General features: G+C 41.2%; 1 protein-coding gene across 1 annotated transcript; it reads left to right on the top strand.

Annotated features, from left to right (window-relative positions):
• The first annotated feature begins 4,860 nt into the window (after positions 1-4,860).
• daw1 (dynein assembly factor with WD repeats 1) lies at positions 4,861-17,985 on the top strand. The gene is made up of 13 exons (XM_089014387.1): positions 4,861-5,334; positions 5,450-5,522; positions 5,772-5,916; positions 6,535-6,593; positions 6,666-6,788; positions 6,880-6,979; positions 8,113-8,220; positions 10,360-10,466; positions 10,564-10,666; positions 12,231-12,345; positions 12,998-13,074; positions 15,478-15,640; positions 15,803-17,985. The coding sequence occupies exons 1-13, from the start codon at positions 5,295-5,297 to the stop codon at positions 15,835-15,837; spliced, it is 1,248 nt and encodes a 415-aa protein (XP_088870513.1). The 5' UTR covers positions 4,861-5,294; the 3' UTR covers positions 15,838-17,985.
• The last annotated feature ends 109 nt before the right edge of the window (positions 17,986-18,094 follow it).

The following is an 18,094-nucleotide window of genomic DNA, read 5'->3' as shown; positions in this document are numbered from 1 at the left end:
GGCCACATTGTAGTTATGGTTTCCTCTCGGGTGGTCGTTATGAATTTGGGGAAGCTATTAGAATGTTTAATTATCTCCACATACAGTCAAGTCTCGTTATATCGATATCGGTTATATTGATAGTACTGCTTATTACGTTACTATTTTCATTTCCCGGCAAATTTCTAGTCATTTTATGTATAATTAGTTTCGTTTAGTACGATACATGGTTATTACGATAATCCGGTTACTACGGTGCCCTTTTTCCATCTCCCGCCGGCCATTTTTGCTCTGTTTATATCGATACAAAAGCAGCTTAGGGTGAATCGATATTTGCTTTGGGTTTTCTATACAGTACCACCATTTTCTAAATCTGTATCGGTCGCACCGTTGGTCACGTGACCAGCTTCCGTCTATTGCGCAGTGTAGCAGACGCCATTTTCAACCATGGCGAAACGAAAGAATGGTGACCTCGGAACGAAATACAAGGCAATCGTGGCTGTTGAGGAGAATCGAACAAGGAGCAAATCCCCCCATTGCAAAATAATTCGACGTGCCGCAAAATACTTTTTCAACGTGATTGAAGAGTAAAGATAAAATAAAGACAGCATACGTTGGACTTCGGACCTGGATCAAAGAGGATGAGAAAGGCAGCGCACACTGATGTTGAGGATGCGGTGGATACCTAGATGAGGCAAGCGAGGAACCAGAACATCCCGGTATCAGGAGTGATGCTGCAGACCAAGGCAGAAACGCTTGCAAAACAAATTGGGCCATGACGACTTCAAATGCTCCAAAGGCTGGTTAAATCGCTTCAAAGAACGGAAGGATCTGAAGCTACGCAAAATTACTGGAGAGGCCAAGAAAGTGGCACAATGGCACACTGCAAGAGCTACTGAGGGATTACAAACCCAACGACATCTACAATGCTGACGAAACTGGTTTGTTGTACAAGCTGCAGCCAGACAAATCATATGTCTACAAAGATGAAGATTGGCGCGGGGGTAAGCGTTCCAAGGAAAGACTTACCATCGTGCCGTGCGCAAACATGACGGGTACCGATAAATTAAAACTCATTGTTATCGGGAGTTTGCCGGTCACCTACAAGGCAAACAAATGCGCTTGGATGACGGACATTTTTTATGAATAAAAAGCTCAGGCGTGAAAAGAGAAAAATATGCTTGGTCATCGACAACTGTCCAGCCCATCCCAATCCAGACACCTACGACCTTAAATGCATCAGGGTGGTGTTTTTGCCACCAAACACCACATACGCAGCCCATGGACCGGGGATTCGTCCAAAATCTCAAAGTCCACTATAGAACAATATTTTTACAAGAGGGTATCATGAAAGCGGTGGAAAAGGGGAAAGAACTGCAATGTACTGTTTTGGATGCCATTAGAGCAATTTCCAGAGCATGGAGCATGGTGTCCGAAAACACCATCAAGAACTGCTTCCGTCACTGAAAATGTGAACATAGCAGTGAAGAAACATCTGCAAGTTGCCGACATTGCATCGTATGTTGCAGTTGATAAAGACATTGCGACATTCCGAAACTCGTCAGATGCAGATATCGCAGCAGAAATTAAAGCCAAATATGCCCCAGAAGATTCCCAGAATGACGAGGATGATGAGGATGAAGAACCAACCAACACACATATTCCAACAAAGACACAAGCGTTGCAAAGTGTTATGGAATTACGGTCTTAGAGTCCAGAGAAAATGCATCAGGTTGTTTAGAAATGTTAAACAAGATTGAATCGTTTGTGTTAAAAGGTGAAAATGGGAAGCAGAAGAGGATGAAAGATTTTTTTAAAGTACAGTAAAGTCTCGTTATATCGATATCGGATATATCGATAGTCCCGGTTATATCGATACTATTTCTATGCATGCGCGGAGAAAATTACATGCAAACAGGGTCGGATATATCGATAGTCCTGGTTATATCGATATTTTTTCGGACTCCCTTGAATATCGATATAACGAGACTTTACTGTACGTATTGCATAATAAGATGTAAACGTTGCAGTTGGTGGTGCAGTGTTACATATGTACGTACTGTATATGAATGCAATCATTTTTTGCAACAATGTTTATTGTTTTGTCTGCTGAAGCGTGACATTTTGCATTGGTTGAATTTTATAAAAGAAATACCTGTCATTAAAAAAGGAGAAAATTACATGCCAGTTTCCGTGTGTTTTGAACTGTCATACGCTCATCTCATCTCATCCCGTGGCCTAGAAGGCCGTAGGGGTGCCATGATGGACGTTTGGGCAGTCAGAGATCTCCAGCGCTCTCGGTCTTCAGCAGTTCGTAGCAGGGTGTGGAAGCTGCAGCCTGTCCATTCCTCAATGTTGTCCATCCAGCACTTCCTCTGTCTTCCTCTTCTCCGCTTCCCTTCCACTGTCCCCTCCAGGATGGTTTTGGATAGTGAGGTATGCCTTATAACGTGGCCAAACCAGGCCATTTTACGACGTTTCACCATTGAGTTACTTTATGCCTTATAACGTGGCCAAACCAGGCCATTTTACGACGTTTCACCATTGAGTGTACAGGCTCTTGTTCTCCAGAAAGGGTGGTGACTAGCTGTCTGACGTAGTCGTTCGTCTGGTGTTCCCTGTAAGATATATTGAGCATCCTTCTGTAGCTCTTATGCTCAAACGCCTTGATCCTGCGCTCTGTGTCTGCTGTAAGTGTCCAGCTCTCACAGCCGTATAACAAGGTGGAGAGTACGAGAGACTTGTACAGCCTGACCTTCACTGCAAAGCCGATGGTATTGCTCCTCCAAATTCTGGCCAGTCTTGCCATGGCTGATGTTGCCATTGCCATTCGTGATTTAATCTCCTTTGTGGAGCTGCCATCCTCACTCACAAAGGACCCGAGGTATTTGAAATCCTTCACCACTTCTAAGGTTTGCCCGTTCATTGTGATTTTTGGTGATGTTGTTTTATTGTAGCTATTGACCAGTATCTTGCTTTTCTCTGCGTCATACGCTAGCACGATACAAAAGGTGTAGCAGAAAGTAATGTCGTTTACTTGGCAATAAAGATGATTCTGATTATTCAATACATTGTAAGAATGAAAACTGTAAAGAGCAGTACATTGGGGAGACTAAACAAATTCTCAAAAAAAGACTATCAACTTCGCAGGGATAATACTAGTGGGCCTCAATCGGCAGTACATATGCACCTAAAAGCTAGCAACCACTCATTTGACAACAATGAGGTTAAAATCTCAGCGAAAGAACATAGATGGTTTGAAAGGCGAGTAAAAGAAGCGATGTTCATAAAACGGCTAAATCCTTCTTTAAACAGATATGGTGGGGTGAGGTTCAATTTGGATCGTTCATACAACAGCCTACTTGTGCAAAATAGGATTAGGAATACTGATGAGGTGATACCGGTGGACGTGGGGCAATCAGGCCAGTCGTTTGTCAGAACAATAGGAAGAATCAGTGGAGCGGCAGGGAGTAGTCCTCTGCTCCTCCCAATCTGAGAGCAGGGAACGATCATAGCAGCACTGTCCAGCACTGCCATGTCTGGACAGTAGGGAGATATATATATATATATATATATATATATATATATATATATATATATATATATATATATATATATATATATATATATATATATATATATATATATATACAGAGCCTAAACTACCAGTAAGTTTGCTGACGAAGTTACTTGGATAAGAAGCGAAACGTCCGACACCTTCAAAGAAGTACAGATGACGGCTGAAGAAACCTTTTCATCGATGGACCACTCCTGTACGACTGAGAGCTTACACAGACGTAAGGCGTAGCAGAGTGCACAACGAACGGTTTGTAAGAGTCAGGAAACCCTTTTAGCACCATGGCTATCTGACGCCAGTCGCTAATGTGTTCTGCTCTTCTTAATGAGGTGAATACAGCCTCTGCTCGGATATCATAGTCTGTGACTGTCTCAGAGCTGCCTTTTCGGAGTGAGGAAAGTTTGCAAGACAAACACACCACCCGTGGTTTGTCCTTATCAGCATAATGCTCACGGAGAATCTCCAGTGCTCTTCTCCCGTCACGTTTTGCGTCCCTCATGACAGCGATAGGCTCTTATTGTCCAGACTTTGCACAAACTCTGCATATGCCTCTGCATTCTGAGCCTTGTCTTCGGCGAGAGTTTCTTCGTTGTGTTCCTCAATGTACGGGACGGCCAAAATAACGTCTCTGAGGCCTCGCAACTCCATGTGCGCCAGGAACCTCGTCTCCCAGAGCTCGTAGTTTTTCTCATCGCCATCGAACAAAAGTCTCAACCATCTTTGGCCTGTGGTACTGGGCCCATAACCTGTTGCGCCAGTCATTCTGGCAGCAGTCCTAGCGTTTTAACAGTAACCAAAATGGAAGCTTTTCGTAGCGATTGAAAATACGAGAGAAAAATGATGCACAGCCGTGTCAGTCATTGGTCTGGGTACTCAACAAACATTTTATTCTGCACATGCTCTTAAAAAGGCTTCACAATTTCCGGGTATCACACTCAACAAAAATAATGACTGTTTTATGGCTTACATTGGATAATTTGAAATGTTGGTTCAAACTTGAGCAAGCATCATGGATTTAACAAGTTTGATTTGCTTTTGTGGGCCGAATGAAATGATCTGGCGAGCCAGATTTGGCCAGCAGGCCTTGACTTTGACACGTGTGTCCGCAGGGGACGTGGAAGGGAAAAAAATGTGTTCCCTCACAAAACTTCGTATTCACTTGCAGTTTTGCATTCCTCGCAAAGATTGTGAAATCTCGCAAAACTTTTTTTAAAAGCACGTTGATCTACTTCCGGGTCATCTTAGCTAATTAAATAGTCCTTTTTTGTTAATCAAGCGCTTCAAATGTATTTGGCTTACTCGGAAAGCGTATTTCAGGGCAATAAGATATTTTATGTCTGTAGTTCAAGCCAATTTTCAACTAAAATTCTATAAAACTCACCAACAAGCGAAAACGTTTCATTTTTGTTGTTTTCAGTTACCAGGACGATAACCCGGAAAGACATTAACGCGGAAATTAAAACAAAGTAAAACTAGATTGCGAGATGTCGCAATGTTTGCGAAGGAATGCAACGTTTTGTTCGGGAGAGCAAACCTTTGCGATTGAACTCAAAGTTGATTTTCTTTGTCCTTTTCGGGGCTCCCTAGCACGAATCGTTTCAAACAACAACCAAAGAGTTCTTATCCCGACAGGAGTGATCCCCACTGACTCAGAGTTTCGACTGCCATGCGTCCTAGCCATGTGCTTCTGTTGCCTTAACAACGGTTTGTTGACGGGACGTGGGTTTGCTTGCGCAACATGAGACTCAAAAGGTTTCTTCTCAGATATTACCCACCAGGTAATATAAATCATTATTTTTGATTGTTGGTCATTTCCAAACACAATGCATCTCAAGTAGAGGAGAAGCTATCGTTTTTATTTGAATTCAGACGAAAGACTTTTGTTCCCATTAGGTATAATCCTGGAGTATGACAAAGGAGGGCTTCTCGGGACCAAGACACTCGATCTTTTGGATTTGACATTGGAGTACGTGCTTTGTTTATTACATATGCCATATTCATTATGCATACTTCCTGAATATTATTTTTTTAAGTTGTGCGCGGCAGATACTTGTTTAAGAAAAGACTACTAAAAGAAGTACTGATGTAACTTTTTTCGACTTAAGTAGACACAAAAAAATAAAACGATCTGAGTCAATTTTAATATGTATGTATAGTACATGTGTAATACAGTTTTCTCATCAAGGTGGGATTCATGTATTTTGTTTGAATGCAGAACCAACCCAGATGAATTATTGAAAGAGATAATGCAATCAGAGCCTCTGATCAAAGAATCTCGAGCTGATCAAGTAAAAACGCTCATCATTCGACTCCAACAGAAACAGAACCAAGAGGAGAACAACAGTTTCACTTTTTTCAAGGTTTGTCCATTTGAGCATCTGCCAGCATGTCTGTCAATTCCTCTTGCCCAAAGTTCCTCCCGCCTTTTTATCCATCCAAAGTCTTGGGTAATTTAAGTGCATGGACCATCAGGTATGGAGTGATTTTCCAAAAAAGGGTAGAAAAATATCACCAGGTCAAGTTGGGTTGCACTGATAAATAGAATATTACTTCACTCATTCACTGCCAGGCGTTGTGCAAAAATGTGTCAACTCCAGTGCCAGGGTTTTTGTCATTTTCACTCAAATTCCATGACCCACATAATGTTGAGTTTTAGGACTACATAAACATTCTATGCAACGTAAGAAACCTTAGGCTCTCTTCTTTCATCAGAAAAAAAGTTAATTCCTAGGTTACATGGGGCTAGATCTGAGCTTATCTGAGCTTGAAATGGCGGCGGCTGTACAGACGGCAAATGCTGCCCCCTTGTGGGAGGGAAAACATTGCCAGAGGTCTGACCAGCGCTTTATCTTCACCTCCGCAAGAAAAACTAAAACCCAAATAAATTCGGGAATGGCAGTGAATGAGTTAATGACTGTCACATGCGAAAGAAAAGTCATGACAGTTAACATATGCCCTTTTTTATGTTATTTTTACAGGAGCTGAAGGCCCACATACTCCCCCTGACAAATGTTGCATTTGACAAATCGGGGTCAAGGTGATGTGCAAACTTCTGCCGCCTCATGAAAAGCTCCTGTTTTTATTGCTCTCGTCTTTGTTCACTCTGCAGGTTTCTAACCGGGAGCTATGACAGAACGTGTCGTATTTGGGACACCGCCTCAGGCAATGAGCTGCACACGCTGGAGGGTCACCGAAATGTGGTGTATGCCATCGCATTCAACAACCCCTTTGGGTACGAAGCGATGATAGCTGAGAGCAAGCATTATTGTCAGTTCTTTAAATGGGTTTCCACACTGAAGTACTATTCTTTCTTTGCAATTTAGAGACAAGATTGCCACTGGTTCTTTTGATAAAACCTGCAAGCTGTGGTGTGCTGAGACGGGTAAATGCTTCTATACCTTTCGAGGCCACATGGCTGAAATAGTAAGTATGTGTATCACTTTTTTATTGAATTTGTATTCGTATATTTTATTCAGTTTTATGAATAGATGTTTTTTTTTTTTGAGTACCGTATTTTCCGGTGTATAAGGCGCACCCAAAAGACTACATTTTCTTCAAAAGATGACCTTGCGCCTTACATGTGTAGTAATATTGAGCCACAACAGGTCTCGCAACGACTGTCAGCAGCCACCGACTCCACTTTCCCCCTGTAGAAGAAGTAGTGCGTAACCCTAACATCTACTGGAGTGCCTTACAATGTGGTGTGCCTTATATTTGGGAAACGTATATATTTCTAAATTTGGAAAACATTTTTTCATTCATTGAAGCTGTGGTTTATAGTCTGGTGCACCCTATAGTATATGGAAAAAAAACTGAAAATACACCATTTATTTGGGGTGCGCCTTATACTCCAATGTGACATAGATCGGAAAATACGGTACTTTTTAATCTCAAATCAATTATCACTTCATATGTGTATCTTTGCTGCTGTGGTGCTCTGCTGTGCTAGAAAGCTAATTTCCCCATGGGAAACCTGATAGGGATTATAAAAGGATAATTGATTGATTGATATACGGAGACAATCTCACAAATATTATTGCATAAATCTTTCTTTGAGATGCATTCAATAAGACCAACTGCAGGTCCCTGTCATTATAAGCAAGGTGGTGGTGGTGGACCCCAAAACTGCAGCCAGGAAGGAGGAGCACGGTGTATTTGACAAATTGTATTAAATAAAGTCAGCAGGAACAAAATCTCAAACAACATAGTCATCAGAACAGAAAGGTCCAAAGTAGCAAACAAAACGATGAGTAAAACATGACAAGGTGAAACAAACAATGATTCTACAGTGAATGGTTGTGCCGGGACTCATTTTAACTGCCACTGCTTAAAATTACCAACACGTGTGTCGCTGCAGGCCGGGCCCGACAGTGCTACGAGTTGGTCGCAAACCGAAATGTGACAATGACACACACTGTTTACGCCTCAAGTGCTGCTGGCACTTTCATAAGATTTATTCATGTTGTGTTACATGTAGTCAAACATAAGAGAGTGAACTAAATATTTTCCTTCGGACCCAACTGAAATGCGAAAGAAAAAAGTGTTTTTTTGTGTAGGTGTGTCTGGCGTTCAACCCTCAAAGTACACTTGTGGCCACAGGCAGCATGGATGCCACTGCCAAATTATGGGATGTGGCGACTGGGTGGGAGGTTTCCACTCTCGCTGTGAGTCACTTTTTTTTGTTTTCCTGTTGCTGTCATGGCGTTTGAAGCATTTGATTTTATCATCATTGCACTTCTCCTGGTCATTGTTAAACCCCTAAACCCCGTTACCCCGTTAAAGGACAACCGACACCATTTTTTTGTTTCCTAACTGACATCAGAAAAACGTTTTATAGCATCTAAAATACCCAAAACCCACAGGCTGATATTTTTAGTCAAATGCAAAACAACAATGAAAATGACTTAGAGTGTCCCAAAAACTGCTTCAAAATGACTTCAGAAATGGCGAGTTTCAGAAGGTCCCGCCCCCTTGTTTGTGACGTCACGCCAGGACGTCTTGCCTTGCTCTAGAATCAAAACAATGGCTTCAGATTTGGAGAAGATGCTTTCTTGTTACTCATCCAGTTATGAATATGATTCAAATAGTTCCGAAGAGGAAAGCATAAAGGTTTGCAATCGATTAAAGAAGTCCTTCCATATCAATTCGAGCTGTCTGGTTGCCAATGTAGCTCCCAGAAAATGCACAAGATGGCGCACATGCTCCGTTGGAAATGGGCTGATTTGTCTGCTGGGAATTTGTGTCAACTAGTATCAAATAGTAGTCTTGGTGCAACACACAACGATTCACAATCACGTTATTTATGTGTTATTCCTTCTAATTTCGCCATCAACACGGATCAACACGATGTTTTCAGACCAAACAAAGTACCCAAAATGCATTGTGTGTCGCTTTCTCGGTCAGGGGCGACGTCACGTCAGGAATCGTCACCAACTCGAAAACAAGACTTCCTGAATATTCAGCGCAAGTCTTAAAACGTAAAATATAGCTATATGCGGTGGAATCTTTGTATAATGCGCTCAGTAGAAGTCATTTGGAGTGATTTTACAAATTATGGACACAACTTGTCCAGAGGTGACGGTTGTCCTTTAAGCAGACCCTGTCAACCTCACACACACACTAAGGCAGTGGTGGGCCATGGATGTCACTCCTCGGCCTTCAGTAGTGCTACGTCTGAATCAATCAGCTGCGAGTGTGGTGTGATATTACTACACGTTCACTCGAGGGTGTTGTTCGCCAGAAAATAACTTGAAGAAATCAATACTGTCATTAAACTGTTCGAATTTTTACTATGAATGTGTGGATTCGTGATAACTTTAGTTGTATAAAGTTCATCCTGTCTACTTGATATCTAATTTAAAACAGATTCTTTTCTTACAGACAGTGTTTTTTAGGTTTTAAAATTATTTTTCAATTACCTGACATGTTTCAGCGTATACTTCCGCCTTGTCAGAGTGTCCCATCTCATGATAACCTTATATAATTGCAATATTATTTGCTATTTTTGCAAGCTTTGAGGCTGTCCAACCTTAATGATGTCCATCTATTGTTGAAAAGTCCATCTTGAAAATGGCTTTAACAGCAACCAAATCGATTTCTTCTCCTCCTTCAGCCATTGAGGGTTGACCAAACCGCTATTAAATCACGAACACATATATGTATTTGCTTATGCAGCTCTCTACAGATACAGTGTGCTAGCTCTGGCCAGTATGCCTTATTACTAGCGGCTCATGATTGGCTCGTGACTAGCCGATCATGTGACGTTGCCAGCGTCTTCGAACAGGCCTTGGGTTGTCAACTCAAACTCTAATTGGTTAAAGCAACAGTTTAATCGACAGTGACTTTTATGCTCCAGAGCCTGCAGAACTGATAGTAGAGGCGTCCGGGTAGCTTTCTGACCCTGGTAACAAATGATGGCTAAAATGCGATTGGTTAAATGCTTAAATATGAAAACACACATCTGGAAGCAGTACACAGGAGAAAAGCAAAAGAAGTGGAAAGACAATTTGGAATTATTTAATTAGAATTCCTCGACAAAATATAATTCACATTAGTCTGCGATTCAGATATTTTTGGCCAGCAGAGAAGGCCTTGCAGGCCCTAACGGCCCACCACTGGTGTTATGAGAGGTTAATAAAAAACAAAATCATTCTGTTGAGCACAAATGTTGGAGCGTGAATGTGTAGCTGGCCTTTCTTGGAAGACCGCAATTGTTTTGAGATTTATTTCAAGCAAAATAATCAACCTTTGAGTCTGAATATATTCACCCTATGACTAAATCTCTGCTGTTGATTACATTCAAGGGTCATACCGCAGAGGTCCTCTCCTTGTGCTTCAACTCAATCGGCAGTCAGCTTGTAACTGGATCATTTGACCACACCGTTATTATTTGGGACGTTGCTTCAGGAAGGTCAGACAAACATCCTTGTTGCGACACTGTAACGCATCGTATGCAAGAGTTGGCCGCCGTACTGCAACCCCCTTACTGTTTCCTTTTGGAATCTAAGGCATGTCTACACGTTGGTGGGCCACCAAGCTGAGATCAGCAATGTGCAGTTTAACTGGGATTGCTCACTTATAGTCACAGGCTCTATGGATAAAACCGGCAAGGTGAGAAAATGGATACAGTCAAACCTCGTTTTTCGAATGTCTCGGTTCTCAACCAATTCGGTTTTCAAAACAAAATGTTTGTTTTATGCCTCGGTTTGCAACCAAAAAATCGGCTCTTGACCAAACTGCACGCACCTGAATGCACCTCTCGACTCCCCTTCACTTCCTTATACGTCACTTACTCGTGTCGCATCTCATTGTGACCGTCGCATTAATGTTGTTGAATAAAGTTTTTGTGAACTCATTCACTGCCATTCACAAATTTATTCAGGAATTGAAACTATGACGTAGACCACCATTCCCGAATTTGTTCAGGTTTTCTTTTTTCTTGTTTGGGTGCCGATAAAGCGCTGGCCATGGCCACTGGCCATGTTTTTTCATTCCACAAGGGGGCAGCATTTCCCTTTTTTCCAATTTTAGCACTTTGTAACAACTTCAGCTGTTGTTAAAGCGCTATCTAAATAAACCAATATGTATGTATTGCATTGTATTTTGGACAGCCACCCTCATTTCAAGCTCATATAACTCCAGACCCATATAATTTAGGAAATATTTTTTTTTCGAACTAAAGAAGAAAGCATCTAAGGTTTCTTATACGGTATTCAATATTCATATAGTCCTATAACTCAATATTCTGCGGGTCCTGGAATTTGAGTGACAATGACAAAAACCTGGCACTGGCGTGTACTCATCTTTTGCACGTCTGGCAGTGAATGAGTTAAAAAGCAGTCATGTTAGGCTGAGATCTCCACTAATTGGACGTTATCCTCGTGTCGCGGTCCATTCTGAGCTGGCGTGTTTGTACTGTTCAATCAAGATTAAAAAAAAAGCAGCCGTGTGTGGTTGATCTCCGCAAATCGGCCGTTATTTTCGTATAGCGTTCCATTGTGAGTCGATGTGTTTGTATTGTTCAATATCGATAAAAAAAGCAAATACAGTAAAGTCTCGTTATATCGATATCGGTTATATCGATAGTCCCGCTTATTACGATACTATTTCTATGCACGCACGGAGAAAATTACATGCGCGCAGGGTCGGATATATCGATAGTCCCGGTTATATCGATATTTTTCGGACTCCCTAGAATATCGATGTAACGAGACTTTACTGTATTCATTATAATGGAAAATGTTTGTTTTCGAATAAATCGATTTTCGAACAGGTTTCTGGAACGGATTATGGTCGAAAACCGAGATTTGACTGTATTGTACGCACTTGTACTCTGGCATTCAACTCAGTGTGATTCCGACTTATCTTGGTTTCACTCCCTGGTACTTTCTACTATCTTTGTCACTGCTTTATTTCCTGTATATGATAGCTGTCCATGTTAAGCGCTTTGTTCCAACTTCAGCTGTTGTTAAAGCGTGATATCAATCAATATGTATTGTATTGTATTTTTACTGGCAAAGAAGTACTAACGTAAAGGGATCAATTGGGCAATAGGGGGTTTTGCATTGCAGTTTGTGACTCAAAGGCACATTACCATTCAAACTCTACTTATGTCTTCATTTTACTGTTGAACACAGTTGATTGTGAATATATATATTTATGAGTCTTTTTTCAGGTTTGGGATGCAACCAATGGCAGTTGTATTGCCACACTCTTTGGACACAAAGAGGAGGTGCTGGATGTGTGTTTTGATTTCCGGGGTCAACTCATTGCGACAGCCTCTGCTGATGGTGAGACATTAACAACGTACCTCAAATAAATCCGTTTTTTTAATTACACGAGAAAAAAATGGCAGTGTCGGTTGGTGATGTAATTAACTTTATTATCACGTATGCGTTGAGGTCAAATCAAATCACTCAGAACAAATCTCTTCCATTTTACACAATGGTCAAAACTGATGCGTTGAGGTACCACCTCAACGCATCAGTTTTACAACACGATGCTTGCACGTGTGCCATTTGTAATGCTGAAGATTAAACTGCTGTTTTAAGAGAGTGTGGAAGTACTATAAATTTCAACGATCATCAATTAAAGAATTAGGGATAGGAAAACAAATACTTTTTTGTTTCCTCCCCAGTTTACATGTACGTTGTAAATATAACATATTCCATAAATGCTTTATACTGTAATTTTATACTTTGCACTATGTACAGTTTTTTTATGAAACATTTTTGTGCAGTTGTACAGTTCAGTCTTGTCTTTTTTTTTTGTACATGCAATACTTTTGACCCCCAAACCCCCCCTCCTTTCAATTCTTCTGCTGTATGTAGATTGCAAATTTCCCACTGTGGGACTATGAAGGGCTTTTTGATTCTGATTCTGAGTATCATTGCATGCACACTGGTGGCTGTTGTTTTTTAGGTGTTTATTATTTATTTTTAGGCACAGCCAGGGTGTTCAGTGCAACCACACACGAGTGTCTGACAACACTTCAAGGCCATGAGGGAGAGATCTCAAAGGTGAGATTTGTTTGACCTTTTATCTCTTCTTTCCCTTCTCTCTTCCTTTCATCACTTTGCTGCTATGAGGTGTAAATTCCGTAATAAAGGCTAATCTAATCTAATCTAATCTAATCCGATGTGTCACTTTTAGAGCTCAAATTATAGTAATCGCCACAAGGAGGCGCTCAAATGAAAACTAAACACTGCCGGAGAACTCTTGGCCCGTTTGAACACAAATCGATTGTAATGTGGTGAGAATGGAAAAAAAGGTGAAATGAAATTGAGTGAAACGAGTTAATTTCCCATGGCACACACTTGATCTCTCACATTAGTGTGCCGCGGCACAAAGTTTGGCAATCGCTGAAGTAGCGTGAGATCAGAGGAGTCATTCATTTTGACACGACTAACTCCACCGCACCTTACATGCCTCAAGCAGTTGAAAATGACGGTTTATTTTATTTTACACATACGTACCTCCAAAGTCGCTGTTTTGTTTCTTTTAGTTTCTTTTTTTCCAATTTATCACAAACGACAGACTTTTGGGAGGTAAGGGAGATTATTTTGAGAAAATGAATCATGCATATCCGGCTCCAACTCAAAAAATTACACAGCGCGTCATAAAATAGGGACAATGGCACACAAAATATTGCATTATTTACTGCTTATGTTTTGGAGTAATTCTTACCAGGATTATAGCTCATGTGTTTTATTTGAGCTCTTACAATTGTGAGACGTTTGACCTGAATGTTTGGCTGCAACACTCCTGGACTGTGCTCTTAAAAGGTGTGTATTTGCCAACGTGCTGATCTTGAAATGGAATGACAAGAAGCTTGGTTTCAGGCTATTTGTTGTATGTTCTGTGTGTCCGGTCGACTTGTTCGGCAAGTCGGTATAATTCAAGAGTGTTGTTTTTATTTTTTTCAATAGTCCGTTGTGCTGCTTCTACAAGACAAGACTTGAGGTGACAGCTCTTAGTTTTATCACTTTCACCTTACATAATCAAGCATAAAGGAAAGGTCAAATGCCTTTGTAGTGGCGCGCGTCAATGAATACATCGAATTGGCCTTGTATACAGTCGTGCACGTGTTGTGTACACATAAAAAAAAACCTCCCTCTCTTTATCCGTCTGATATAAATAGACTGCTTGGGGATCAATCCAAAGGATTATGACTTATCTCTCTGGAACAGGACACCTTTCCTCTCCCCATGTTTTTTAACTCTTGACCTTCCTCGTATTTATTTGACATCATCCCCTTTTGTCTGCCTGTGCACCTGCCCTTTTATTTTTTTCTACTTAATAAAAATTGATCTCAAGCAAGTGTTTTTCGAGGCTATACAGTATTTCTGCTTTTATTTTTTGCATTCATCGGCGTCTTATCCCTCTGGCTTTCTTTGACATATTCTTGACAGTTTCCATTTCCCGTGCGGGTTTGCGGGCTTGTCGGTGCTCTGTTCATCGGTCATAAAATCACACTTTTATGTTCATGGAGTGTTGCTATTTAATCATCTCTTCTGCTTTGTCCCCTCTGTGGAAGAATCAAATCACTCAGAACAAATCTCTTCCATTTTACACAATGGTCAAGCGTGATTTTTAAAGTGCTTTCTTTTAACTCGTTCACTGCCAGACGTGCAAAAATGTGTCCACTCCTGTGCCAGGGTTTTTGTCATTTTCACTCAAATTGCAGGACCCACAGAATATTCAGTTTTAAATAACTAAATAAACATTCAATGCAGTGTAAGAAACCTAAGACTCTGTTCTTTTATCAGAAAAAAAACGAGTTAATTCCTCAATTATAGGGGTCTAGAGTTATATGAACTTGAAATGAGGGTGACTGTCGAAAATACAATGCAATACATGCATGTTGGTTTATATAGCGCTTTAACAACAGCTGATGTTGGAATTAGGCACTAACATGGGCAAAAAGGGAAATGCTGCCCCCTAATTGAAGGGAAAAACATTGCCAGAGGCCATGGCCAGCACCCAAGCAAGAAAAAAACAAAACCCAAACTAATTCGGGAATGGCACTCTACATAAAAAAAAAGCTTATTTCGAGGTTACTTGGTTGTTGAGTTATCTGCATTGAAAGTGGGGGTGGCTGTACAAAAGGCAAATTCTGCCCCCTTGTGGGAGGGAAAAACATTGCCAGAGGTCTGACCAAATCTTAAACCCCCCCCCCCCCCCCCCCCAAATTTGAGAATGGCGCTCCACGTCATGCTTTTCAATTCCCGAATAAATTCGGGAATGGCAGTGAATGAGTTAATACGTGGCACCATTGCTTTCCTTATCCTTTTCGGTGTTTCAAGTAAAATTCTCCCCCATGGGCTAATGAAGGTATTTACGACTGTTCACCTCTTTTTGTCATTTTAATATCCCCTGCTTGAATCTTTTATTCGATATCCACCCAGTGACCTTCTTGTTAGATCTGCTTCAGTCCTCAAGGCAGCAGGTTACTGACTGCCAGCTCAGACAAGACAGCTCGCTTATGGGACGTCCAGTCTGGAGTCTGCCTTCAGGTCCTAGGGGGTCACACGGACGACATCTTCTCCTGCGCCTTTAACTACGAAGGTGACACCATTATCACAGGTACAGCACACCCACAAACCTCCCACATTGGACGAGCGTGCACAAGCCCGATAACGGCTGTTGCAAAATATCAAGCGGTCCTTTTGCCAACCTGTCACCAACCGTTAATTGCAAATGTTCCAGCTGTGCAGCCACCTGCTCGTGTTTTGTTTTCGACTGCAGGCAGCAAGGATAACACGTGCCGAGTGTGGTGCTGACCCTCCCTGGGAGCCAGCAGACGCCGTGGCGACACTCCTCTCCCAAATTGCGCATGCATGCTGCTGTGTAGACGGCTTCATTTGTGGAAGAGTCTCTCAATGACATGCAATGTCGACAGTGTCTGCGTAAAATTTAAATGTTCATGCGAGTGGTTGCCACTCATCTTTAGTCGTGTGATCACTTGGATGCAATTATTGATGTCAATCTTCGGCTTGTTTTCTTGACATTTGGATTTGCATCAGGCATGGGGGGGGGTGGATTCCCCCTCTCCCACCTCCCCCCCTTTCCTCTTGAGCTCAAGGTCATCTTGTTGTTTCCACCTAAGGGACCCCAAGCTTTTACAGGCAGTGAAAATATAGAGACTCAAACATAAAGATGATTTGAAGTTTGTTTTATGTCTTCCGAGAGTACAATCGCAGCGTCAAATTTGCAGTCTTACAGATTGCTGCTACATTTGGCATCTTTACAATTTGTAAAAGGTGGATATTGTCCAGCATATATATCATTTTGGCTGCTTTGCTTCAACTCATTCACTGCCAGACAATGTGAAAATAATGTGTCCACTCCAGTACTAGGGTTTTTGTCATTGTCACTTGAATTCCAGGACCCACAGAATATTAGGTTTTATGACTACATAAACATTAAAAGAAAACCGACGTCTCCGGACAAGTTGTGTCCATAATTTGTAAAATGGTTTCAAATGACTTCTACTGAGCGTATTTTACAAAGATTCCACCGCATATAGCTATATTTTACATTTTAAGACTAGTGCTGAATATTCCGGAAGTCTTGTTTTTGAGTTGGTGACGAGTCTGTACGTGACGTCACTGAAGGAACGCCCCTGACGGAAAAAAAGGACACATTGTAGCAGTCCTTCCATCGCGTCAATGCTTGTTTGGTCTGAAAACCTCGTGTTGCACCAGAAAGAGCCAGAAGAGGGCGTCCAAGCTCCATGTAAGGAATTTATCAGCCTGTGGAAACGGGCTGATTCATTCCTCACAGGAGCTCGGTGGCCATTTTCTGCCTCTTTTTGGGTGAGACATTTCCCCCCAATGTTGCCTCAAAATGGCACGGAATAAATTCTTTAATCGATTGCAAACATGTATGCATTCCTCTTCAGAACTATTTGAATCATATTCATAACTGGATGTGTAACAAGAAAGCATATTCTCCGAAACTGAAGCCATTGTTTTGATTCTCCAGCAATGCAAGACGTCTTGGCGTGACGTCACGAACTGGGTCCCTCCTTTCTGAAAATGCCCAATTCACAGCTTATTTTTTTGCAGTTTTTGGACACTTTAAGTCATTTTTATTGGTGTTTTGCATTTGAATAAAAATATCATACTGCATGTTTTGGGTATTTTAGTTGCTATAAAACGTTTTTCTGATGTCAGTTAGGAAACAAAAAAGTGACGTCAGTTGTCGTTTAAATACAGTGTTAATAACATTAGACCTTCTTCTTTCATCAGAAAAAATAGTAAATTCCTCAATTATTTGGGTCAGGAGTTATATGAGCTTGAAATGCGGGTGGCTGTCCAAAATACAATGCAATACATCTTTTCCTTTCGGCTTTTCCCTTCAAGGGGTTGCCACAGAAATACAATGCAATACATACATATAAAATATGAAAATGTCCCCATTGGTTTCTGGTTCTGATTCATATTGGTTCAGATAGCGCTTTCACAACAGCTGAAGCTGGAACAAAGCGCTAACATGGAAAAAAGGGAAATGCTGCCCACTTGTGTTAGGGAAAAACCATTGCCAGAGCCCATGGCCAGCGGCCCAGCGCTTTACTGGCACCTTAAACAAGAGAAAAAAGAAAACATTCGGGAACGGCGCTCTGCATCATAATTTCAAATCCTGAACAAATTCGTGAAAGGCAGTGAATGAGTTAATGTAAAGTAAGCTAGTATGTTCCGCTAACAATCTCAGCTTCCTCGTGCTAACTCAAAGGTCAAATGCACTTAAAGTTTTGCAGTTTGGAGTTCGCTCAAATATGTCTGCAAACATTTACCCTCAAACAGACAAAAAACTCTCATTGTGCCTAATAAGACATGAAGTTTAAAGACTGTGAGACCCGGTGAGCATAATACATTCTACCTTTCGATGAAAAGGTTTCTTTAGCCGTCATCTGTACTTCTTTGAAGGTGTCGGACGTTTCGCTTCTTATCCAAGAAATTTTGTCAGCAAACTAAAGTCTGACTGGTAGTTTAGGCCCTATATATATATATATATATATATATATATATATATATA

Source organism: Hippocampus bargibanti, linkage group LG14 (assembly GCF_051943395.1).
Source record: "Hippocampus bargibanti isolate YZ-2025 linkage group LG14, ASM5194339v1, whole genome shotgun sequence".
Classification (NCBI taxonomy): Eukaryota; Metazoa; Chordata; class Actinopteri; order Syngnathiformes; family Syngnathidae; genus Hippocampus; species Hippocampus bargibanti.
Note: the sequence above shows the minus strand (reverse complement) of the source record. Positions and strands in the feature narration are given on the sequence as shown.

Excerpts from the sequence above, each read along its gene's own strand:
- daw1 (XM_089014387.1), top strand. The coding sequence starts at position 5,295 with ATGAGACTCAAAAGGTTTCTTCTCAGATATTACCCACCAG. Across the intron at positions 6,789-6,879 it reads GCATTCAACAACCCCTTTGG|AGACAAGATTGCCACTGGTT; the intron begins GTACGAAGCGAT and ends TTTGCAATTTAG. Across the intron at positions 12,346-12,997 it reads TGCGACAGCCTCTGCTGATG|GCACAGCCAGGGTGTTCAGT; the intron begins GTGAGACATTAA and ends ATTTATTTTTAG.